Source organism: Manis pentadactyla, chromosome 1, assembly GCF_030020395.1.
Source record: "Manis pentadactyla isolate mManPen7 chromosome 1, mManPen7.hap1, whole genome shotgun sequence".
Lineage (NCBI taxonomy): Eukaryota > Metazoa > Chordata > Mammalia > Pholidota > Manidae > Manis > Manis pentadactyla.
In genome coordinates this window covers 220,468,424-220,495,665 of record NC_080019.1, presented here as the reverse complement: position 1 = coordinate 220,495,665, position 27,242 = coordinate 220,468,424, and the positions used below count along the sequence as shown (strand labels likewise).

The 27,242-nt window shown below is 38.3% G+C and overlaps 1 protein-coding gene across 5 annotated transcripts in view; it reads right to left on the bottom strand.

The window, feature by feature from the left end:
- Positions 1–1,455: 1,455 nt before the first annotated feature.
- Positions 1,456–27,242, bottom strand: part of FRMD4B (FERM domain containing 4B) — a 322,173-nt gene continuing 296,386 nt past the window's right edge. For 3 of the 5 annotated variants that reach the window (XM_057507519.1, XM_057507515.1, XM_057507521.1), the window contains 12 exons: positions 23,167–23,243; positions 21,269–21,407; positions 20,656–20,797; positions 19,651–19,784; positions 19,441–19,560; positions 18,087–18,315; positions 15,685–15,741; positions 14,315–14,462; positions 12,090–12,209; positions 10,415–11,226; positions 7,244–7,376; positions 3,138–4,275 (listed from right to left, as the gene is read on the bottom strand). In XM_057507519.1, the coding sequence (XP_057363502.1) occupies positions 4,116–4,275; positions 7,244–7,376; positions 10,415–11,226; positions 12,090–12,209; positions 14,315–14,462; positions 15,685–15,741; positions 18,087–18,315; positions 19,441–19,560; positions 19,651–19,784; positions 20,656–20,797; positions 21,269–21,407; positions 23,167–23,243 (2,271 nt within the window). In that variant the 3' untranslated portion in view covers positions 3,138–4,115. The other 2 variants (XM_036877716.2, XM_057507504.1) reach the window with 2 other exon arrangements.

Genomic DNA, 27,242 nt, shown 5'->3' with positions numbered 1-27,242 from the left:
TGGCTTATCTAGTAAATCACTTTTTAAAATTAACTGTTTTTTCTCTTAGTAATTCCCCTTTATTTTGCTTTATAAAAATATAGGCCCACATTGGTTGAAAATTTTAAAAACAGGTCTTTCACCACTGATAGTTGAGAAGTACTACTTTAGAAAAGGATCCAAGCTTTTCTGCTGTACTGAGGAAAGTCATCATTCCCGGTCTAAAACTCTTAAAGACCATCATTTGAGCAAACTCTTCAGTCTGAACTTTTGCTCCTAAGGACAGGCCAAACTAACAGCTTAAAACTTTCTGGAATCTTTAGTGCTTTTAACACTAAGCTTTTATGAGTACAAGAAAAATTTTTAAGAATTTTCTCAAATATAAAAAAATAAAATAAACATCAAGGAAGGTGAGGCAATTTTAAAAATTCACCTTGTAAAAACATAAATCTTTATGAGGTAGATCATATGTATATTGATACAGAGTGAGGCCCAGGATGTGTTAGGTGAAAAAACAATTTGTAAAACTGTCCTTGTAATACAATGCTGCATTAAAAAAAAAACTGCTATATGCATAGAAAAAAAATCCGAACCAATATAAAATAAACAAACATTTGTTATATCTGGTAATGCTATCCTTATAGGGCATGATTATGCTTTTAATGTTATATATTTGCTTCATGTTTTAGTTTAAAATTTTTATTGTGAACATATGATATCTTGTAATAAAAAACATATCAATGTGAATGTTGAAAATTTTACCTCTGCTGCTTCTTGGTTATTAATAAACATACCAATAGTGTGGTTGAGATGTTTTTCAAAGATAGGGGGAAATCATACAGGAGGCTTGCTCTGCTTCCATTTCTATACCTTCTTTTCCCATTTGGGAGCCAAGTTCTGTATGTTCTTTCAAGGTGCACTTGCAATTCTGAGCACTTCTATAACAGGAAAAGATTGTTTCCATGTAAGATCTTTGCACAGAAATATTAAGGTCTTGCTACATTTCACTTCTCATTTCCCTCTCCCCATTGTATAGGATAAAAAGATGTCAGATGAAGTATTTTCTTGAATTTAAAAGACCTGTTTGCCAGTCTGCAAAACCAGGATGAATTACTGTTAAAAATAAACAACATTCACAAGATTAGGAAGCCTAAAAATTCACATCTGTCATCCTCAGTGAGGCAATAAGCTACTGTATTTCATCAATTCGAAGACAACTTCATTGTAAGACACAACTTTATTTTATGGATCACTAAGAAAGAAAAAACACTGCCAATTCCACTAGAACATGCCACCATCAATCAAAAGATGCACCCTGAATTTCAGAGATGTAAATATGAAAAAATGTGCATCTTGGCATCAATAAAATACAATACTGTAACTAAAAATCTGTGATCTTGTCCAATGTGATTATGTGGTACAGCCCTTTAAAAAGCTCTTATGAACCCTGAATGTAAATGGAAGAATACGTAAACATTTTCAGTAGCACACCTTTAGTTTATTGACCTATGTAAAAAAATAATAGGTCTTAAAAAGTCAGAATAGTAAAAGAATATGCAAAAGGGTATTTCTGTTTCTAGGAGGCTATACAAATATGCAAAAAGGAATAAGTTATTTTTTTTGCATGTCTTTTTTTTGTTCAATTTTTTCCCCAGCTTCATTTTTAATGATACAAATGACTAAGGACCAGTTAACAAATCATCTTTATGTATATATTACATGCTTTGGAATATAGATAGAAAAATGTTCCAAAAAAGTTCAGAAACTTCTCTATTCACAATATGAACAAGAAACTTGTAAAAAAAGAGGACAGGGAGCACCTTTTATGGAATTTTGAAGCAGAATAAAGATGACAAAAAAGATCATCTGGAATATGGAAATATTCATTAAAAAAAACACACCCTATAATAACCATAGCTAATTAGTTCTTCCAAGGAAAGTATGAGGTAGTTTTAGCCTCATAATTAAATCTACTGCAACCTGGAATTTTTTTTAATGACTAATCTTGTTGTGTCACTTAGTGACTTAGACCTACCTGTGGAATCCAGACAATATGCTTAATTTTCTGATGCTCACCATTTTAAGGCACAAAATTCATCTAAAATGATATGGTTTTTGTTTTCTTTTGTTTTGGGTTCTTTCTGTATCACCTTTAAATAGTTTTTCAAATTTTTGATTCTAAAAACTTTCCACATCATGTCTGCCATTTCATAACAGCCAAGTTGGAGAGTTACCAGCCTGAATAAATGCTCATCATACTATTGGTGTAGAAAGAAAAAAAGAGCAATGATATTGTACCTTAGAAAATTCTCCAAGCAGGGTTTGTCAGTTATTCAGGGGACTGCTTCATTTTCCCCAGTCTGCTACCATAAAGTTATATTACAGGATGCTACAGCAGTAAGTCTTTCTAGAACCCATATTATGGTGCTTATGAAAACCATCACTCTTTAAAATATCCTAAGAACATTTACACTCATTCAGAACTTCATCAAAATCCAGCTTCTCTTCAAGTAATTTTCCAATACTGTCTAAATTGTTTATGTCCGTGTAGAAATAACATGTTATTCTTTGCCAGCTCACCCATTCAAACATTCTGATGGTGAGCAATGGCTAAGGAGCGCCCTCATTTCCCTTCTCACATCATTCTGAATTGTGCTCTGTAATTTCCTGTCCTTCTTTCCTGTTGGAGACCTGAATGCACTTTTCACAGTTTTGAGATTTGCCTTCTCTTAACAACTTTCATTCTCTTAAAAAGTGCTTGCTATTGATAAAGGCTGAGTCCTCCCTTGATAATGGTTCAACATGTGGTCCGACTTTGTGCCATTAGGGTAGCGCCTGGAGCTGAAAGGCAAGTTGTCCGTTCGGGGCTTCTTCTAGGGCTTAGTCATTTCTGGGGGCCACAGAGGATTCTCTTCACTCTTGGATGGCTTTGGGTTTCTGAAGCCAAACAGCCTTCTGGGAAGACGAGCACATTCTGCAAGGCACACTAGTGTGAGAGTGCAGTGCTTGGCCAAGAGATCCGACTGCAGTTCAGACTAATGTTCCAGGCTTAGAATCTTCATGCCAGAAGAGCCTCTGCTCACTAGTCTCCAGGCTGTCTTCCAACGGGTTTCCATCTGGACTGTCCGCTGGAATGGTGTCTGTGTATTGTCTATTAAAGAAAACCAGAAAAGTTATTATTTGTGGTCATTTTTGTTGCCGGTTATCAAAGATGACTACACTCAAAGAAGTTAATAGAAAGCGCTGTTAGGAAAATTATCCCAAACTTGGAAATAAGGCAAAGGATGACTGGGTGTTCTTTAAATGTCACACTGGAGTATTGCCTAATGGGTCCATGCAAGGGGTGTTTAATTCTCCAGAGAGATGTACTTTTGTCTGACTTACACTTACCACTGATTTGGACCCAGATTGTGTAAATTACATGTTAACTTGTAGGGTTTTTTTCTGGAAGAAATACAGGTAATTTCTGCCTAGTAAAAAAGATTATGGTTACAGTTTTATGGCTCTGTAGGACATTCACTGGTGTTGTACCTAATTTAGTAATCTTATTTTAGTATTTTCTCTTTCAGTGCATTGAGTTCTGTCTCTTGAATTCTCCTGGAATCAGCTTTACTATTCTGTTAGTTTTCTCACCAGTGAGTTAAATAAATCTTTGATACAAGCCCATTTTCTCTTGGTTTGAGAGTCATGTGTCTAACTTTTTAAAGAATATTTTTGACAGTCTCATTAAATATTCTTCAAACTAAGGGAATGTATTAGCTGCTTTCCTCAGGGAAAGGGAGTGGGAGACAGGGGTACCTTGGGACATATCATACATCCTTTGAATGTATGGGTCAAGTGTAAATTGGAAACAACATCACATATAAAAATCATAGGCATATTTGGATGGTATACGCAAATGATGGCGACCTAGTCTACGAACCATTCCAGCAAGCTAAATCTCATTCTTGTACTAGCAGGTTAGAATGGGTTAGAGAGTTAGTAGATTTCTTTTTACTTTAAATTTCAATGTCTTTTAGTAAAAGTGATTTAAAAGTTTTGGGAGAAGAGCTTTGGGAATAAATACTGTGTGAAACCAGGTATTTAGTGTTTTCATCTGATATAAAAACAAAGTCAGATTCCCATAACGTCACACATCAGTCAGAGCAAGCCAAACTCCTGCTACGCAAGCAGCAACACACAAGACTGGAGGGACTATACTTACTACAGCTGGCTACACTTAGCAAAAGAGAATTTAAAACTGATCTCATTTCTGGAGACACAACCATTCTCCGGGACAGAAGCCCTTGTCTCTGCCTAGTAATGGGGAGAGTCAGATAAGGAAGAGGATGGGAAATGAAAAACAGGAGGTGAAAGAAAAAAGTTATTTGAAAGCACAACTTGTAGCACAGAGCCAAGAATTTCACTCTGTTATACACAAGGTAGCACAAGTGACTTTAACCTTTCTACTTTTGGAGAGTTTACGCTGCTGACAATTATACCACATCCTTCTAGGAAAAAAATTTTTCATTGGTAAAAATCTGTAGTTCTCTATAGTATTAAGACCTGGACACTCTCAGGGAAAGGATGTCTAAATAACATGTTCTTCATTTATTTGAAAAAAATACAGATTCATTGCTAAGCATTTCAGACCTTTAATTTGGGCAGATCTAAAGTTTTGTATCTTTGTCTTGAAACCCAATTTTTCTCTCATTTTAAAAATTATGTTTTTGTTTAAAAACCCCTCAATTTTAGAGCAAATTTCTAAATTTTTACAGATGATTGTTACTTATTTGCCTTGTTAAATGCCAAGTGAAACTGATCGGGATGTATCATAATAAAAATAAATCCTAAGTGGAAAAAAGGATGGAAATACCCTCTCTCCTAACTCTGTGGCTGGTAGGGCAAACTGGCAATCTTTCTGGAAAGCAAGAGCTTAAAAAAATGTATTTTCAATTTAATCCATCAATTCTGCTTATTAGAATGTATCTTAATGAAATAATTTGGAATTCAGACAAATGTTTTACACAAAGATGTTAAGAGCAACATTACTTACCATATAAAAAGAAAATCTAAAAATCATTCAAATTTAAAATATGGCTAACTTGTAAAATAAAATAATGTATATTTTTTGAATGGAATATCATTTTGGTTACATAAAGTAAGGTTTAAAGGTTTTTTTAAAAAATATGGGAACATATTTATGTTGTGATACAAAGTAAAAAACCAGAATGCAGAATTTCATATACAATGAATGATGTGAAACTATATATATACAATATCATTAAGACCATGTTAACAGTGATACAGAAAAATGTTAATAGTTGCTATATCTAGATGGTAGAATACTTTCCTATTTATTCTCCTTTTATTATTTACCTTACTTTCCACAATGAGCTCATATTATGTGAGCGTGCATGCACACACAATAGGGGTATTTATATAGTTCCTAATTTCCTGTAAATTATGCCTCTTCTGACATCAGTCTCCCTATCAAGCCATCTTGGGCTGGCTGAAATAGATGGACATGCTTGATAAAAACAGATTTTCTCTAAAAATGTTTACTGCTTCCTGAGTCCAATAAAAGTTAAGGAGGGTAGAAATGTTGTATACACTGAATGTTTTATACCATTTCTAACACAGTCAACAAAAAGGAAAGTAAAAGCATACAACCATGAAAACTATTTGCAAATGTATTATACAAACTGACTAGAACCAAACTGAAAAAGTTCAGCTCAGTTTTGGGCCAGAGTCATTTTAGTTCTTGTTTGTAACTCATTTGCAAGCATTATTTACAGCAGTCCAGGCTGTCTAACTTCCTCTGAGGTATAGTTCCATTAAAATTCTATTTTGAGCAACCCTTTGTTGAGTTGAGACAACTGACCTAATATTTCAAGCCAAGAATAACTCCCACTGAATATGGAGAAGAGAACTAAAGCTTTTGGGGTTGAGTATCTCCAATTTGCTTATAACACCGAGTGCTTTAATAGGAAACTAACCTCCTGTATTTACCAACAGAGACACTTTATAAGTTTTAGTTTGTGTAAGTCTCCTACGCCTGAAGCAATCTGACTTAGAGAAAGCAAAATTTAATTCTCTTAAAATCAAAATAAAATCAAACCAGAAAGTGCACTACTTTTTGGCTCCATGGGTGTGATTTATAATCTTTGAGAAAGTAATAGGGGGAAATGACCTCTTCAAACAATTCCTCCAGTGTATACAAAGAACTGAAAAATTATATAATTCAGATGTTTCCATCTTATTAAAAAATCACATTTTAACAAGTTGTTCTTATATATAAAGTGGTCTCTAAATGTTTACAAAGAACTATTATTACAGACAAGTAAGACAACGGGCTGTGTCTGTTGCTTCTTAACAAACATGAGGTCAGATTCAAAACAGCAGCAAATGTTCGAAATAAAGCCCACTGACTGTCTATAAGGAATCCTGGAATGAACAGTCTTTCCTGCAATAGAGATATTTTTCCTGCAGGTTTCCAGAAAATTATTAAATGGATATATCAATGTCTTGTCTGAGAGTTTTGGCTCCAGGCAAGTTCCCTATGGATTCGGTGAGACCAAGAAATGATAAGGAATGTTCTTGGGGTAAAAGGTTTATACCTGGCTTTACTCTCAAGGCAGTAGGTCGAGCACTAGAATCACGTCTGTATCCGGCAGTCTGCAGATCTGTAATCCACCTCTGTCTCTACCTCCGCCCAGAGCCCTGGGCAGAGCTCTTCATATAGTGACTCAGTCAATAATAGCTTATTGCCTATGGGTTTGGAAGCATTAGTCTAGCAGTAGGCCAATTACATCACCAAGTAGTTTAGGGTCAGGTGAGGATCCTGGCCATCAGACTTCCATTTTCCCCACAATCAATAATATAGTTTCTAGTACAATAAAAAAAAAAAAAAAACACCCTTCAGAATTTAATGTACAGGACTCTAGGAACAGGGTCATATTTGAATAGGCTACAATGGGAATCAACAAACTTTTTCTTAAAGGCCCAGATATTTTTGGCTTTGTTGACCATTCGGTCTGTGTCACAAATAATTCACTTTGCCCTCACAGTGCAAAAGCAGCCTTAGACAACATGTAAATGGCTGAGCATGGCTATTTTCCAATAGAACTTCATTTACACAAACAGGTGGCTGATGGTTTTGGCCCACAGGCTATAGTCTGCCAATCCTTCAGCTAGATTACTTAGTGTTCATAAAATAAAACAGGATTCCTGAATTCTTTGGCCAGGAACAGGCTACTAGAATTTTCAAGCACTGCTTTCTCACCTGCCTGGAGAAGGCAAAGGATTATAGATGTTGCCATAGCAGCTGGTGTAAGAAGCATGTGCCAGGGTCTCGTACTCAGATAACCCAACAGCTATCTGGGTCCTCCAGTTTCCGGAAGCAGTTGTGGAAGACACTAGAAATAAAAATGGAAAGAAGACACAAGATTAGTGGGAATATTCAAAATGAAAATTGTTTAGATCATTTAGATGTACATTATAACCAGCTGTGTGCAGAGTGGAGCTTAAGAGCCAATGTTTGGAATCAATAGCACTCTTATTCCAATTTGGTCACCAGCCTTGTGACCCTGGATTAAGAGCTTATCTCCTTAAAGCCTTAGTTTCTTCATCTGTAAAGTGGGGATAATAATATAAATATATTCTGTATAGGGATGATATCAGGTTTAAATAAGGGAATCTCTGAGGGCACTTAACACCATGTCTTCTACAGAAAAAGTACTCAATAAAAGATAACTATTAATATTATTAGTAATGGGAATAAAGTTAATTGAAAGACATGCTATAAAGAATAACCCAACTGAGAAGCCAGAAAAACAGTTCTCATCTACTGAGACCATCTTTCCATTCGGGCCTTGGTGGCTGGATACATAGGCTTCAGTTGTAAAGCTAAGGGGATGGTGTGCGTTTCTTGGAAGCCTTTGGAGGAAAGGCCTTCCATAAATTGACTTGTTGAGACTTGACTGTTTCTCAGCTAAAGGTAACATCAGCCAACAGCAGGGTCAAGGCATTTTTTCAAATCTTAAAAAACAAGTGTGTGTGTGTGTGGAGGGGGAGGGGGTCGACCAGTACAGGAGGGATTTCAGGAAGAAAAGATTTATCTCTACTTAGGGACTGAACTGGAATAAGGCAAGGGCATAATTTGGGAACAAAGCCCAGTGAATGCCTCATTGCTGGGCATTTGTTGTCCTCTCTTTAAAACCAGTCCTGCTCCATGCCCTGGATGCACAAGGCAATGAGGATGCCATGCTGGTTGTCCAAGATTGAGCACTGCTCACCGACCCTTCCGGCTCTCCTCCACTTCCTGTTCCTGGCAGCCAACCTCCTGCTCTTCTCTCTCACACGCACAAAGCACTGTGACCAGCACGGGACAAGCACATTTCAAAACACATCCGTGGCCCTGAATGCCATGAGGTTTTGACTCCAAGATGTAATACTCTCACTTCGACCTTCCAAGAACATGTCGCACCTCCAAGTCAGGGGCTGTGAGGCTTGGAGGTTAAGATGTCAGTGGGGATCAATTTTGACTCCTCACTGACTAGCTGTGGGGCTAGGGCAAGGTCGTGTAAACTCTCTAATCCTGAAGACTAGGATAATAATAACATAACAACAGCATTCCCCATATAGAACCGTTGCATACATTACATGGGTAGTGTGGATAAAGTGCTTAGCATGCCACATGGCACAGGGTAAACTGTCAATCAATGGTGTCTGCTGTTACTAATAAAACTGAGTCACTGAGAGAGACTTTGGGTGGCTGGAAGGGACTACAAAAACCCCTATTTTGGCAAATAATCGGAAAGTCGTCTCTCCATGAGAATGACACGTGCCTGTTGTAATACATTTTTATAGCTATAAAATGTAACCCAAAATGAGGAAAACCCCAAAAGGAAATTCTAGGAGCACTGATTCCATCCCCCTAATTCCTTAAAATGTGATGCCTTTTGGTCTGTGGGGCCACATCTGCCAGGATCAGCAAGGCTCCTACTGGCTCTGAGCCAGGAGGATTGTAACTCCATCCGCTCCTTTTTTGCCACAGACACTGAGCCAACTACCAGCAAGCCTGAGGCTTCTGAGTTACAGCTGCTCCCCCCAGCTTGTTCAAAGAGGCGTCATTGCCCAGCCCCGACCCTGGCTCCTGGTCACATGTGCCTCAGCTCTCCCCCTTTGGTTCTTCCTTTGCAGCTCTCTCCCAGCTTGTTTTCTTCAAGTTTCAATGCCCCAAACTTTAGGGGGGAAGAAAGGCATTCTCTAGATCAGGGCCATGAATAACAAGACATAATTACAGGAGTGTTTTCTTCTGTTAGATGTCACAGGAAAGCCCTAGCGGAAGTCCAAAGTCCTGCCCAAATAGAAGAGAACTTGAACCCAAACAGAAATCTCCATGGAAATGTCTCTTGTCAACAAGTCTGTGAGACTTTGAAAGGCACAGTTTTCACGGACCAGGAGACAATGATTCATGAATCGCTGGGTTGTCTCACTAAGGTAGCACACTGAAGAGATGGGGTAAGACTCATCACCTCAGGTTTTCGCATGGCTTTAAGAATTCATTCAGTGAGGAGCTTTGAAATTGCTTAATTTTCATTCATTGCTCTGGCTGCGAACTAGACTGAGCTCACCAAGGCCAAGAACTGGTTCAACCTGGCTCCTCAGCATCTTAGGCATGTCTGCTTGTTGGTGAGTACATCAAACCAAAGGCAGACACTCCTTTCCCCCCCATTTCTCTACTTAAAGCACCACTGGGGATACGCAGTATATCCTCCTTGAATTTTAGAAGACAGGGATTGAAATCAATGCATGAGGGGGACATCTCTAATCAAAAATATATTTGAAAATCCCTCAAATCAACCAAAAGGTGGAGTATATATGATTACTCAGTTGAGTCAAGACATGCAAAGTACTCAGAAGACTGCCAGGAATGGTGCTTAATAAATGCAAACTTCTATCAAAATTCTTAGAAGCCTTAGGCAAGGTGTGTGAGCATTCAAAACATGTTGCCTTGAGACGGTCAACTTGCTGGTGGTAAACAAGGAAGGATGTATAATTCTAATGTTTTCTTCTTTCCTGAAGGATTTCCTCTATTCTTTTAACATAGCAAACCTCAATGACCTGAACGCTTTTAAAAGATGTGGCCATCAACTTAGAAAAGATAAAACATGTGAAAGTCTCTAACACAGGGTAGCATATACCGTAACTGCTCAGTAACTGTTTGAATCTACGACTTGCTTCACCAGACTCCTATGAGCTGCATTCTTTAGACAGGACTGTTTCGGAGAGGACCTTGTTTAACTTGGCAATTCTGATTGTAGCTCCACCAGATGGCTACCACTCTCATGGTCTTGGGTATTGGGCTCATGGTCCTTGAGGGGAGTGGTCTGGGGAGGAAGACATGAGCTAAATTAAATTTGGGTGTCAAGTGCCTCTGCAGTTTTCTTACCTGAAGAGTAGGAAGATGCCCGGCTGCTTGGAGAACAGGGTACCTGAAGGCCGGCAACCCCCAGGCATCTCTGTGACCCCCTGTCCGAGTCAAAGCTAGACTGTGGGCTGTGCCCCTGATCCTTTTGCCCAGAGGCCCGCTGGTACCAGCCACGCAGGTGCTCTGCAACTAAGGCCTTGTGGATGTTTTTGGTGATATGCTCCGACTTGGCAGCAGTCTTCCTGGGCAGTCGGAGAGTTGCATATGGGTTATGGGGCACCCGGTCGACCTCGTCTTCATGAAAGGACCTGCTGTAGTCCCTTTGGCGGTCGTATCCATAGTGGGCCGAGGACCTGTAGGAAGGATTGACACTGTACTGTCCTTCAGTGTCATTCTCATAGACGTAGCCGCCACTGTAATAAAGATCACACTCTGCATATGGTGTGTACCCGGCAATATAGTAACTGGAAGAAGGCTGGTCCTGACTCTTTGTGTGGACACCATTCCTCACGCTGTCCTTTTGTGCTAGATTAGGCATGCTTCCTGAATTTGAAGTTGAGACGTTCTGTTTCTTGGACCTTCTCCGACCCCTGGTACGAGTGTCCAGAGTCTGGGTGCCGTAATAGGCGCCGGCAACTGGCGTCACACAGCAATACTCTGTGCTTGACTGGCTGGTGTAGGAAGACCCATCATCCAGGATTTCTGTGCTGCTGCTTCTTTGGGATTTGGAGAGGGAGAAAAATGGCTTATCATTGTCCATCTCGGAGAGCAGGTGAGGCTGGGACTCGAGGCTTCCACTCCGCTGGCGGCAGTGCTGAGATGAAGATTCAGGTCTGAAAGTGGACAGAGGCAAACTTGTAAAGGAGAAGGAAGGAGAGGAGGACCGAAACTGGGAGAAAGAACACCACGTGAAAGGATTCGAGAGCTCCTGAACTGCAACAGGACTATTACGTTTTCCAAAGCTGACCGCATAAGGGAATCCATTTGCTCACCCGTAAGTTCATTACCATGGTCAAAATGAGAAAAGATCCAAGCTCTGGCAATTGTGCAACCCACATTCTTTCTTGAGGATAAGGAAGATAAAGCAGTGGTGCACAGCCTGCGTGAAAGCCTAGAAAAAAAACCCACACATCTTTGGAGGGTTCTCATCTGACAGGCCAGGAGGATGCGGAGACTAGGGTGGAGGCGGCACTGCCTCAGGGAGCAGAGCCTGGGCTCTGACCTCAGAGATATCTGCGTTGAGACATGCTCGGCCACTTCCCTGCTGCGTAAGCCCAGGCGAGATAGCTAATTTTCTGAATCTCACTTCCTCCTCTCGAAAATGAGGACAAAAACTATCTAAAATCTTTAATTAGGCTTGTTGTGCAAACTAAATAATACAGGGCATATAAAATAGCAAAGCGTTCAGTAAACACTTCAAAATGTTACTGTCATTATCTTTATCCTCACCATTAAACAACAAATGGTGGGCAAAATGAAGGTATAAACATTCACTATCTATCAGAACAAAGTACATTTTCAAGTACATCTTCTTTGCCAACATATCTGAACTGTTAAGTTAGCAGCAAATGTAGACCCATTAAATAGAGCCCTGCCAGGGAAGTCCCTGACAATGATTAAAAAATGCAACAAAGTAAAATAAAACCTTAAAGCAAAAAGCAACAGAGCCAAAGCAATCGGTATGCAGCGCGCTTACTCCAGGTGGCTGCTGCTGTAGGCATTGCGGGTGAGGACCGGTGTGCTGGGCATGCTTCGTCTTCCCTGGGGCCGCCTCTCCAGGGTTTTGTAAGGGCTGCTATGTGTCGAAAGCATTTCTCTGTGATGGCAGAAAGAAAAATTCAGGAAATGATGAATGGCCCCACATCTCTGGCAAACTTGTCATAAGGTGTTTGGAAATTTACTGGAAGCTGAAGGAAAGGGAGCATAGGGAGAAAAGTGGGTAGGGCATCTTTGCAGTTCAGTGCGCTGGGATGTTGCAGATGGGTTTTGGGGAAAAATAAGTGGTCTGCTCTCTAGTCATAAGTATGAAGGGGGAGGTGAAGACTTAAAATATTATTGCTTTTGATTTCCCATCCAACTATTTAAATATAAAAACCATTCTCAGTGCATGTGTCATACCATAATAGGTTGTAGGATGGATTTCACCAGTAAGCCTTCATTTGCAGCCCCCTAGACTAGAAGGCAACATCCTTAAATCACTCTCCCTACTTCTCACCACGGTGAGAATACAGTGTAAATTTGATTTTTTAATTACAAAAAGAGTTTGATTACATTTTTTACTTATTATAAAAGCTCATAAAGTTCACTGCAGAAAAGTTCAAGTATACAGATATAAAAGAAAAAATCTAAATGTCCATGGGATACCTCAGGTATAGCCAGGCAACACTAAATATTTTCAGACTTTTTACCAAGCATATATACTTATAAGCATTTGTACGTTTTAACAACAAAAAATGAGATCTTAATTTTCAAAACCCATGTTAAAAAAAACTCTTGTTGTATCTAATGTTTCATGTTGCTTAATATTCATCTCCACTGTACTTTAATGACTGCATAGCATCCCATTGTAAGGATTTACCACAATTTATTTAAACAATCCCACTAGTTGAGCATTTGGGTTTTTTCAATTTGTCACTAGTATAAACAGTGTGATGAACATCCTGTAGTTAATCTAATAGGAAAAATTCCTGTAAATGAATTTACTGGGTCAAAGAACAAACCCATCTTAAGATACTGGGGATGTACACATGACAGTTTTTAAGATAAAGGTTCCCAGTTATAATTCTCTTTGTTGAAATAGCTTTGTTTTCTCTAATATAATAAATACACTTGTCCAGTGCTATCCAGTGGGACCTTCTTCAGTGATGGAAATGTACTGTATCTGTGCTGCCCAATATTATAGCTATTAGCCACACGTTCCTGTAAGCGCTTGAAATGTGGCTAGTATGACTGAGGAAATGAATTTTTTATTTTACTTATTTTTAATGAAATTGGGTAGCACAGCCATAGACACTTCAATCTTTACTGTTCAGGACAACAGTTTTGAAATGCGAATCCACAAACTGGGGCTGACACATGATAAAATTTTTCACTGTCCTTTGACAAATTATAACTATAACAAAAGCTGGCTTTATTTTTGTAAGTGGAAAATTATTTAATCTCAATAATCTTCCTTTATTTTAAGACTAATTTCCATCTTCACTGAGATGCAGCAATATAACATTTTGGCTAAAGTCACTTCATAGGCTTTGGAGTTAGGCTAGCTAGGTTCAAATCCTGATTCTGACATTTACTAGGTGACAAACCCAAAAAGTTATATTCATGCTTTCTGGTCCTCGCTGTACTTATTGGTAAATGGTGATGATAGTAGTAATACTATCACGATTTGTTGTGAGGATTAAATACATATTTAATACATATTAAATGTTAATACATATTAAAACACTTTGAACAGTGTGCTACTGCCCTGATAATATTTACCAGAGACATTTGAGAAAAAAGTTGTATTCTATTTTAAAGATTAAGAATGAGTGGAAGTTCCTTTTTATTTGAAGGATCAGAAGTCAGTCCTGTCATTTAGAGGGACAGAGTGGCATTTAATGACAGTTGCCTGAAGGCATGGGTTATAAAACGAAACTGGGGACACTATACCCAAATCCAGACGATAAATAATGTCCCTATGACTTAAGAGACGTCAAATGGACTTAAAATATAAGAAATAGCCAAATGCTCATAAAAAGACCTCTTGAAAACACTTCTTGTCAACAGCAAATAACTGGGTTAGTTTCTATGCTTTGGTTTTATAAAATAACCCACTTTATCTGGAAGGATAAACAGCATTAACACAAAAAAGTATTGACCATTTTGGAGAAAAGATCTCCGAGCTGCAAGGTATTTGTCTCACTGACGATGTCTTCTCACCTGGACTGCCTGGTGTCCACAAACTGTTCATTGATAGAGGACTTTCTGCAATGGATTCGCTCAATACCGAGAGACTTAGGAGGGGGAATTCTTGGAGAATGAGGTACTGAACTTGATCGCTGCCCAGCAAGAGTGAAGGCGTCGTTAGCTATGGTAAGTAAATGAATGAATGAATAAATAAGTAGGTAAGTAAATACTTTGTTGATACCCCCAAAAAGAAATTGGAAGATCTCGTGAGCAAAGTGTTCTTCCAAAGATGTTGCTTTTAGAAGTGTGTAGCTTTCAGGGGATTTATTTTTTATATTTTATACACTAGAAAAAAGACATTATTGAATACTCTTACAGAGAATGATGCAATTTTTGCCAATTCACTAAGTGTCACTCTGAAAAAGGAAATCAGGTGAAATGGGTGATACTATAGCTTTTCTAGAATCATATTAAAGAAAAACCCCAGTGTGTATAGGGCCAAAAGGAAGCTGGCCTGTAAAGCTGGCGTGGAGCATTTCTGTACAACTTTAAAGTTCTTAGGCCTCTTTGGTGACCAAAGGCTCCTGCTATAATTGAAAGTGATCAAACTGATTTATGCCGAATCATTAGAGGCTGGTTATGTCTTCCACTGATTTCTGCATTTTCAAAGAGGAACGGTAAGTATGACCAAACCTTAGCTCAAAAGAAGAAATCTGAAAAGGTAGAATTTCATGTACCATAAAACTTGGGGGAAGAGAAAGCAGTGGGGGTTAGCAGCTTCTCAGAATTCTTTAAATCATAGCAAATAGATAGCCGCTCCTCTGCTTAAGCAAGAGGGATTACAAGGAAATACTCCATCACTTGATATGAAATCCATTCCATTTGAAATGCTTTGAATAAACACAGGCCAGCACAACAGGTATGGCCTACCATTATGAAAATGACACAATGACCCTGTAACCCAACCTCGAAAATTTATTTCTTCCTAAGGAAAAAAAACTCCCAGTTATCCAGACTACAGTGATAATCAAAGTCTGCACTATAATTTCCTGGTTTGATATTGGACTCCTAATATATTCAGATGTCACCACCAGGAAAAGCTGGGTGAAGGCATCTTTGTTTCATTTATGCAATTCCCAATTCCCTGTGAGTTTATTATTACTACAGAATAAAAAGTTGAGAAAAAAATCCTATTGAACCTTACAAGTCCTCATTGAGAGATGACTTATTCCTGTAATGCTATTTTAATTGCCTGAAGTCATGTGATTTGTACTGTATTTAATGTTGAATTAACCCCTTCAGAAGTTAATTGTAATCCCCTTTTCCAGACCATTCTGCATAAATACAAGTTAGTTGGTTGTACTTTCCCCTAAAGAATAAATTGAAGAAGGAGAGCTACTTACGTTCATCATAGGTGGCAGTGTCAGACAAGGAGCTGCTCTCTGATGGGATTATGTCTTCTGTGAATAAAAACAAAACTGCCTTTAGGAAAACTGTGCATTTACACACATATACTGACTTTTCTCAGTGAAGTGCATCTTATATTATTTAGGTACATGTAACTAATTATGGTGTATGAAGAATAATTAACTATTATAAATGGAAGGATTCACTGAAGATAAAAACATCTAACGTACTGCCCAAATATCACATACACTGCACTATTTCTTAAAATGCAGCAGACTGTAAGGGAGTTTCGGTTTTCAACTAATTCTCAGTTTAGCTTCTACATGTGATGGAAACTTACACCCAGAAAACTGGAAAGAAAAGCCATGCCATTCATGTTATAAATGCTATGTTATGTTACATGTTATGTAATGCACACACGAACTCTCATTTGAACATGTACTATTACTATAATTTATCTTTTGACTCCTCCTTGAAGAAAAGGAACTTTTCATAAATGGTGGACACTTTGTGGTCAACCAACTTTTCAATTAGAACAGGGTTTCTCAGTGGTGGCACCCCTGGCATTCTGGACTGGGTAATTCTTTGTTGGGAGGAGCTATCCTTTGCACTGTAGAATTTTACCCTCCACCACTGGCTATCAGCAGTATCCTTATGCTCAGTTTTGACAACCAAAAATGTCTGCAGACACTGCCCAATGTTCCCTGGGTTGAGAACCAGTACCCCTGGTTGAGAACCACTCAATTAGACATCCCTGGGTTCAAATCTTGGTTTTGTCAGTTACTGGTTGTAAGACCTTGGGAAAATTACTTAATCTCTCTGAACATCATTTGACTCAACTCTAAAATGGCAATAAATATCATATATATCATATAATGCTGAAGAGAGCATTAAATAATGGATGTAAAGCCCTTACCCCAGCCCTTGGTACAGGATAAATGCTCCATCAATGTTAGCTATACTACTACTTTGGATACTTAAGATACTGTTTTGGTGAAAGAACTCTGGTGGTTGGAAAAGCCCATATTGTCCTGAGTCTTACTGGTGCCCATCAAATGTTAAAAAATGTAGTTTGCAAGAAGAGACATCTCACTTGTGTTTATCTGCTTTGGCAAATCTTTCCATATTTACTGCCAACTACAGGCAAACAGGACACCTCCATGTCAGCTTCAAACCCATCCATCATGAAGGGAATTTCTCCCATCCAATCTCAAACACTAATCTCTATCAGAGCCAGGCAGACTGTCTCCTAACTGGATACACAGTAGAGCTTGAAGGCCAGGTGCCAGTATAGTCAGCTGTCAGGCACACTTATAAAAAATAAAATCTACCCAATTTATGTGCAACCATTGACACCATCTGCTACCCAAATGTTAGTCACTGTAAAGCAGGACGCTTGAGTCTTGCATTTTGGGTATGAATGGGCCACAACAAATGGTATGAAAGCTAAGTGCCCTGCTAATCACTCATCTCTGTATGCTCAGAATGGAACGAATGCTAAGGCCGAAAGGATTTCGCATTCAGAGCCAAAGTCTCCACTGTAGTTGATTAACACTTGCATGTTAATGTCTGTGCATTCACTTTCCAAAAGCCATTATCTCTGCTTTACAGCTCTTATACCTAAACCCCAAGTATACTTAAAACCTAGTTACTATATTTCATTAAATCTAAGGTGTATAATTATTTTATATCCTGGTTGAAAAAAAGGTACTGCCAATCATAACAGTAACATACCATCTAGTATAAGAATTATCCCAATTTCACACATTTAAAGGTGAAAAAAAAATAGTCTTGGAATCACAGAAATATAATCATATTTCAATCAATGATCAAGGCTGAAAACAGTGCTAATTAAATATCCAAGGCCATTTAGACTTGAATTCTATATAATAAGTGAGATTGTTTTGTTTATTTCTTTTCTGAAGATGAAAGTCTTAGATACATAATGTTGAGAATTTGGAAAATACAGAAGAGTATTAAGATGAAAATTAAGTTACATGAAATTCCCCAACTAGTAGTATTTTGAAACATTTCCCAACCAGTCTTTGTGTCTATATTTGCACAATGTCAGGACCATGTTGTGGTTACAATTTTGTACCCTGCCTTTCTGCATTTCATGTTATATCATGAACATTTGCCCATATCAAACCAATATCACCGTGAAAGTTCTTTTATCCTGAAAATTAATGCAGTGCAATAGTGGTATTAACAATAGTGAGAATGTCACCGAACACCAAGTTTCATATTTTGTAAGGCTGAAATTCCAAGCCACTTTTATTAAGAAAGTTACTTTAAATTCCATTCTTTCTTTTATCTCTCACCAAATGAACTGGTTTGGAAATGCTATGTATCATCAGGCACTGATTATTTGAGTCAAAAAACCTTACTTATTACTAACCTGGTAAAATAACTGTTGCTTTCTGGCTGGGTTTCTTTCCACATCTGATTCGGTATTCATTTATTGCATTTTCAATCTCCTGGAGTTTTTTCACAGCATCTGTGTAATCTTGCTTTCGTTTTTTCTTCACTGTTTTACAAAGGTCTGTCTCACTGGCAAGCTTCTTGGCAGCTTCAACCAGCTTTTGCTGTATTAGGAAGTTGCTCTCCAGTTCTTGCAAAGTAGGGTCCTGCATTTATACAATAGCAACTCTCACATGCACTGAATAAGTAAAACTTCTTGTGAATTCTCAAATCAGATACTCTTTGAGAAAAAAATCTTCCTTAGTTTTACTACATAAGTATCCTCAAGCATTTTTCTAGATGACATGACCTCCTTCCTCCATTTACATAAACTTCTCATTAGTCCAACTCTCTTTTTCAAAGAAAGGGATGGCTTTTCATTCATTCAGTTGGTTGGGTGAAGATCATATTTTTCAAGAAGGGATTCTTAACCCAAGATTCATAGACACAGAATGTTACATTCACATAGATAGCCTTAGAGACAGATTAATTTGGGTTTAATTTCCCTATGTGGTGGTTCCAGGTTGCATAACCCTGGGCACCCTGCATGATTTTCTAATACTTCAGTTTTCTTTTTATGTTTGTGCAATGGCATTACTATGTACAGTATAGAAAGTATGGTGGAGATTAAATGAGGTAATGTATGTACGTTGCTTAGCTTGCAGCTGGATATACAGTGAACACGCAGGAAACAGCAAATCTCACTCTATTATTGATGCTACATTTTCTAAACCCAAGATGGGAAAATTTCTACAAGAAACATGAGCAGGATCATACTGTTTGATGACATGCAAATGAGAAAGTACACTCTATATTGGCTAATAATGTTTCAACATTATTATACCTGACTGCTGTACATGTCTTATTTCATTGAATACTCCTTACCTCCCTCAAAAGGATGAACAATTGCTACTGCATTTTATAGATGAGGAAATGGAGACCGGAGAAATGAGGATTCAGAGAGGGTAAACTATCTGCCAAAGCCTACTAAACATTAAGTGGAAGTGTCCGGTGTTGGAGTTCTTAATTCTTATAATAATGTTTGTGATTCTATAAACATTGGGGGGTTCATTTAATGCTCTGTATGTTTGGGGGAGTACGGTAGTGAGAAATAACTCCATTTTAATTGGACTGTGCATGAAAGAACTTCATTTGCTCTACATTATTGCTTTCAACTAGTAAGATAAAAATATACAGCAGTGACTCCAAAACCAAAAGAACAAGTCAACCACATTCAGCTGACAGCTCTTCTGTCTCATCGCTAATACAAATGCTCAGACATGTGCTCATACCTCTTCACTGGGCAGCAAGTGGTCATCTAATTTGAACGTGGTACCTACACGCCTTCTGACCTGAGGAGGTTTCTCACCTACGTTCAGAGGATACTCCTTTGGCATTTTGCCGGTGAGCTCCTGTAAAACAGGACAGAATGAGGGGGGTTGCCAACACTGGCTGGAGTGCCAAACACAGTTTGAAGAGCCCCAAGAGCAGAAGACACTCACGGCCTCCCGCAAACAGATCTTCTTAAGCTCCTCCACTTTCTTCAGGAGTTTTTCTTGCAACAGCTTCTCCTTCTTCTTGAGTTCAAGGATTTTTTCTCTCTTTTGCTCCTCACTAACTTCTGAGTCTTGAGAACCTGTGTGGATGGGGCGGGGGCAGGAAAGTTTATGCAAGGCATGTTTCCTTCCTTTTTAAAGGACAAACGATTTTAAAGCCAAACCTACTATTAAATAATAGTTTATTTCTTTTTTCCTTGTTTCTGTACATAATAAAAGGAAACTGGAGAACATTTTCTCATGCTTCTGGGCATCAAACACAGCCTGGTAATAATGTACGCCTTTTGCATTTTGGTTCACTCATTTTAGAAGCAATGATAACTTGCTTTCAGATACACCCAAGAACAATCTCATTTTCCTGAGCAGGAGACAAGGTAAGATGTTCCTTCAGATAGTCATTTAGAATGTTCTTTCAGAAAACAAGCGAGGCAAGGAATGTTCTGTGCTTCAGATTCACATGTTGATAATGGGGTTTAGATGGGAAAATTCACTTTTACATATACTTAGTCATGAGAGGTTCCAGAATTTCCATAAAGGAAGGGCTTTGGGCAGCAATCACATGATAGTGGGGGTGGGAGGGGGAGTGTCAAAGCTTATAGTCACTATACATTAAATGGAGAATCAGACAATTGTCTTTATCAAAAACTAAATATGGTGGGAAAAAGAAACTAATGGAATATATGGGCAGAAAATGTCCTTTCAAGCTTCCTTGAGTCTTTGAGTACCTTTGCATCTAGTGTTTATACATCCTGACTATAATTTAACTTTCTTCAGACTCTTAAAAAAATTACTTTCAAAATTTTACAAAAACTGCTGCATACTGTAGGCTTTGATACACTTATTTATTCCCAATATTACGGGTTAAAAGATGCAGTTAAAGGTGGTTTGTGACAAAAAAAAAGTGAAATAAAACAAAGATTGCTTGCACTTTTAAAAATCTCGGAATGTTACCTGAGGAGATCAAACTGCCATTGCTTGCCATGATAAACTGACTCTTTGCCTCCAGCGTCACCAGTTTGGAGACCCTTGCTGTTCCTGTCTCCGTCAAATCCATCGCAATATCATCTAAACTCCTGGCTGAAGGAATTTTTGCCTAAGAGGTATAAACATTGAAATGGAATTCACTCAATTAAATCAATTTCAGATTAATAAGACAATTAAGTTACTATAGAATTACACATGTTAACACAGAGGACAGTTTAGAATTTTTACAAACTAAAGTGACACTCTTCAGAAAAAAAATACAAGGCTTGAGCTTTGTAGCTACAATGTTTTAGTAACTATGTACAGTTCTCTCTCATGGCACAGCACAATTATTAACTTTAAAATGTCAGTAGTGTACACAAATATGCCAAGAAGTTAGCAAATCTTACAACTTTTAGATCCGGTTATATATTGTTCATCTTTTAAATGTGAGAAAAATGAAAACGGTAGTAAAGTTTAAAAAAACCCTCAAAGGACAAAAACACATGTGTTTGCATCTTTGCTGAGAAAACTTATCTTCTAAACAGAAAGCAAACAAGGGGTGTGAGTTTATCCCACAGAAACACTTCTAGTTACTTACTTTGCTTTGCTTCCGGTCCAAGTAAAACTGATGCTGACTAATTGCCATTACCCAGATGGACTTGATGAGAGAGGAGTTTGCATACCACGTCTGCACAAAGAGGCCACTTTGCCCAAAGGTTCTTCTTGACACTGAAATCCTAGAAGATTAAGGAAAGCACTCACATTATTCACCTCTGGCCCAGCACAACACCAATGTACCTTGTGAGTAATGCCGGAAAAAAAGCCTCTTCTTAACAGCTTTTCTGCTGCGACACTCTTATGCTGAAAGGGGCCATGTTCTGACTTTCCCCTTTTATGAAAAAACCAATCACATGGGATAATACCTTTCTGTAAAGCAAGCATATTAAAAAAACACATATACACAGACTCCAAAGCAGAAAAGAATTTGTCAAATTAGAGGCTGTCCTAAAAACATTTAGTTAAAAACTGTAAGATGTGCAAACATCACAAGATCTTGGAAATAAATGTTGTAATATTTTACAGACAAAGCAACCAAGACCTGGGGGATCAGTGACTTCCTCAAGGTAAAAAACACATCTCAGTACCATATGACCTGCAATTCCGTTTCCGGTAATTTACCCAAATAAACCAAATCACTAATCCAAAAAGATTATGCACTACTATGTTCAGTGCAGCATTATTTACAGAAGCCAAAATATGTAAACAACATAAAGTCCACTGATAGATGAATGGGTAAAAGAGATATACATGTATATAATGGAATATTGCTCGGCCATAAAAAAGAATGAAATATTGCCACTTGCGACAACATGGGTGGACTTAAAGGGTACTATGCTAAGTGAAATAAGCCAGAGAAAGAGAAATGCCATATAATTTCACACATATGTGTAATCTAAAAAACAAAACAAACAAAACTGAAACATACCCATAAACAGAGAACAGATTGGTGGTTGCTGTAGGGGAGAGGGTGGCGGGACAGGCTATATAGGAGAAGGGGGAGAAAAAATTAGGGAAGGAAAAAAAAGAGCATCTCAAATCTAGGCAGACTTGACCAGCTTTGACATTATCAGAGGATGAACATAATGATATTGTCTGCAAATTGCAAGTTCAAAATTAGTCCAGAGTACTGCTTGTGAACTAGAAGAGGAGAGTGCGTTAGAGGAGAGGGCAGGAGAGAGAGGGCTGGGGTCAGGCAGACGCACACAATGTGCAGGGAAAGAGGAGGGTACCAAAGTTCTTTGTAAGAATTTGGCTTATCTCTCAGGTCATCTTTTTATCACATCTGTTTCCCTATCTCTCTGACCTCCAAGCACCCATAAATGGATATGAAAAACAACCACTGAGGACTGATAGAGAATCCCTCTGAAGAGCTTTGACAGCCTAAAATCCTGACTTAATTCATGTTGATAACTTGGTAACTGTTGTTCAGAGTGACCAAGAATATCCCATTTAAATGTGAGCAGAGGTCCTGAATAGACATTACTTTAAAGGAGCCGTACAAGTGGCCGATGAGCGCATGAAAAGATGCTCAGCTCTCATTAGTCATGAGGGAACTGCAAATCAAAACCAGAGTGAGGGATCTCTGCACCCCACCAGGATGGCCATAACACATACACACACACACACACACACACACACACACACACACACACACACACACATGACTGAAAATAACAAGCGCTAGGGAGGATGTAGGAGAGATGGAACCATATATATTGCTGGTGGGAATGCAAAATGGTGTAGCCACTTTGGAAGACAGTCTGCCAGTTCTTCAAAAGGGTAAAGAAAGAGCTACCACATGACCAAGAAATTCCACTCCTGGGTATATACCCTAGGGAAACGAAAATACGTCCACACAAAGACTTGCACATGAATGTTCACAGCAGCATTATTAATACAGTCACTGACCATACAGAACAAAGCAGTGATTCTCACCTCCGTGGATCATGAACTTCAACAGCAAATTTTTTCTCACGGAAATACAAGTTCTCCAGCTGTTTCCACTGGAATAACTAAGAAATGAAGAAAACACAGCTTTAATTAACGTTAATTTTTACTAAACCTATGAATCAGCTTAAAAATCAAATATTCAAGAAGGTACACTAAGATTTCAGCACAAATACATGATTCAGTCTTTTTATAACTACAACCTGAAACCATTTTATTCTTTCTTATGACAGTAATCTTCACCTCACCGATAAATCTTCTCTGAAAATAAAACCAATCAATTGTGGGGAACATGCATGCTGTTTTTCCTCTGACTCAATTAAAAAAAAAAGTTAGCAAGGAAATCCTTGTAGATTCCGGTAAGCACATGCCTTCTGATAAAAAATGTTGACTTCATATTTTTTAATCTTCAAATGGAAAGATTTCAGAGGGATGTTTCAGGAAGACCACAGATTAAATTTCCAAAGAATGCAAAGTGAAAGTAAAACAGAACCCTGAGCAAGGGTGATTCTCTGTGCTTCCAGTTTTCACTCCCCCAAGAGGTCCCCGAAATGTGACAGTCACTAGGCATGAGGAATTGGAGTGGGGGTGGGCTAGGGTGAAAGGTGGAGCTGCCCTTTCAGTGCCTGAGCAGAGCCTCCAGATTTTGTAAAGAGAACCCACTTCTGTATTTCCACTGCTGACCTTCTATTGCTGCACTCAGTGTTGTTTGCTATATGACTGGGAGAAAAAGAATGTATTAGCCATGTGCATTTGAAAACCAAATAATTTGTAAAAAACAGCTCATTCACAGAACTGAGTGTGCCCAGCGCATTTCTAGGGCTCATTCCCAACATTCTATGTTAGACCTTGTACTAGTCCGAGCCTCAGCTTGCCCTCTCAACTTGGACTTCATAACCGAATTCCTCTTCTGTCCCAGTATTGTTGATTAGGGAAATAACTCACAGCAATTTCATTCCATTATTAGACTTTGGCTGGATTTTCAAGTTGTGTTCCCAAAATCTTGAAAGAGCATTTAAATTGTTTAAATAGTAACTTCTTTGCAATGCATTACTAGTAAAACCATTTCCTGAAGCACAGGAACCAGGATTTTTCCCAAACACGTAAACCTCATGTAAAGGAAGAGCATGAGCTCAAGGTCCCTAGGGACATGCAGCAGGAAGACAAAAGCATTCAAACTGGACCCCCAAACCCCTACAGAGTGAAATAAACCAGCCCACACTAAGAACACAGCCCTCCGTGGACCAAACATGCAGTCATCTGTCACCACAACAATCACCCAGGTAGATGGAATTATTAGCAAAAGCTTAAAGCTACATACCGACTTCCTAAAATGTCTGTAGACTTGAGGCTTTCGTTTCTTTTAATCCAGAGATTCCAAAAATGGGACAGAAATTTGAGAGAAACCCCCAAGGTTCGTTTGACCTCTCGCTTCCTAGTTGTCAGCTCTGATGAGTTCTGAACTGAGTTTCACAAGACACTTAGGTGTAACTCAATTTCACAAACGGTGCCTCCCATGGCTGACATGCTACTGACATCAGCAATGCCACTGAGTGACACCTCCCCAGTTCCACTCCTTCCTCTGATCAGGAAAAGGAGAGCAATGTTCTCACCATCAGATTTTCTCACGAGAGACGCATATCTTTTAAATGGGGTACAACATGGATTCAAACGATACTTCCTGGGAAGTAAGTTGCTTTGAATCCCGGCACAAATTTCACCGGAGGCTGTTGGAGGGAGACATTTCTATGAGGGTTTACTCACCCTGGACATGAACAGGTTCTACAGGAAGATCCACAATGCAGCTCAGCTGTGTTTCCCTTTGCGTCCATTCCCACACACATAAAACCCAGGGCTGGACTTGAAACATGATCCCTGAAAGTCACCACCTCCCCCTCTTATCACTTACAAATGTGAAATCCTAGTGCTTTGCCTCTATTCAGCATGTTCCTGCAATGAGAACAACCGTACTCCCTGCAGGCAAAAACCCTACTCAAAAGGTGAAAGAAAGGTTTAAACTTATTTAAAGAATTTGAAATAATTAGATGGCACCTGGGTTTGCAAAGAAGTCAGAGGAACAAGGCTGACTTTCAAAGTCTGAAAGGAATAGCCATTTCCCCACCTGAAGTCTTTATGCAAAATGTGATTTCATATATATGCCTGTAATGGTACAAAAATGAATTCGAATGACAGAAAATTTTATTCATGACAGTGGTTGCCACTCGGGTGGGGCAGAACGTGTGAGTGGTATGGTGCAGAAAACTTCAACATTACCAGTGATATTTTATTTACTTTACTAATAAAAATAAAGTGAAGTAAATTCAGCAAAATATTAGTTGTTGAATATTAATCATCAGTTTAAGTGGTTATGCAGGTGTTGTTATATTCTTGGTACTCCTGTATTTTTTAAATTTTGCAAAATTGGATTCAAAGAAGTTTATATAAATTGAACATAGATTGGTCTGCTTTATACAAGAGTGTGATTTCCACCTGCTAACCATGGGGAGGCTTCTATTTTAGACATTTATTACCACTGTGATTCCTATCGATGTTTGACGTTGCTCAGAGATACTTCTAATTGTGGTGGCACTTGATCTAACTTGAAACAAGCTAGTTTTTCCTTTGAAATTTCTAAAAACATTTTTCTGTTCTGCTTTTAAGTGATTTTGGAGTTCTTGATCTCAGAGAGCCAGGACGAAGCTCTGAAGTGGCAAAGGAGATGAGGTGAAGTGAATTCATTTACTAAAAGAGTCCTCACAAAACATGCCAGGACAGTGTGTGGCACATGGCGGGCAACTGACCAATCTTATTCCCTTCCTTTAAGTGTCTTCCTTTAAGAATAAATAAAAGGCCCTCCTCTGGTCAAAACCAGGCGGATATTTCAGACCAATAGAAGGAGAAGGGGAAATTGGTCAAAGAAATATGCACCAGGCTGACCTGCCTGGCTGGGGACCTTACATTAGATAAATGGCCTGTCATATCATAAGGAATAATACTCTATCATCTGAACGATGAAAAAGGGTTGCAAACAACCATTTAAGGAAAGAGTTCAAAGGCATGTAGAAGGAACCAAAGTATGCTTCATAGTTCCTATTATTTAGAGAACACTGAGGCCCCACACAGAGTAGAAGCAATATAGGGTATGATGTCTTATAGGCAAGACTTTTTAATATATTACATATGCACAGGCGTGTATACACACATATCTAATTTTCATATTTAAACAGTAAAAAATATTTTGACCAAGCCAAAATCCCCACTCTTGGAGATTTGGGGTGGGGGGGAAGGGAAGGAAAAAAGAGGAGGAGCTTTATTTGCCTTGCAACAGAGTTAAGAATATGAAGCTAGACTGTTTTTTAAAGGGATCATTAAGTAAGCATAATAACAATTGTTAATTATATTTATTGTTGTTTCTGTGGCACTCACTAGCAACGATGAGTTTGAAATCGTATTGGTTTTAGAATCTATAGTATTAGTGACAAAAGGAAATACTTCTGTGGCGAAAATAAAACTATAAATCAGAGCTTGGAGATTCCTTTATATGCTATTCACTCATCTGGAATGATCAGCTGTGCCCTTTAGCATCAGGAGAAGGAAGCAGATAGCAACACGTGAAATAATAGCTGGGGTTAACTTTGAGGTTGCAAAATAAATAAATAAATAAGTAGATATATAAAATAGAAAAAATAAAAGAGGAGCAATAAAAACAATGATAGTAACAAAGAGATAATCAAAGAACCACATAAGAGAACATATTCTAAGGTCACACTAATCATTCTGTCTCAAGAAAATAGTCAAAAACTTAAAACTGATGCAGAAAACCAAAGCAGATCAAATTGTATTTTGAAAGTGAACTTGTGTAAAATACTCTAATCAGAATAAATTCCCTTTATCCTTATATGTAGAGGGAGTTGATGGCTTTAGAATAATTTGCTACGCATTATTATGCTTCATTTAATGAAATGCGCAGGTTTAACATTTAAGCCTTTTTGTTGAAATCTATAATCAATATTTAGTTAGCTCCTAGGCACTACTATAGACTGAAAGAAATAGAAGAAATTGCC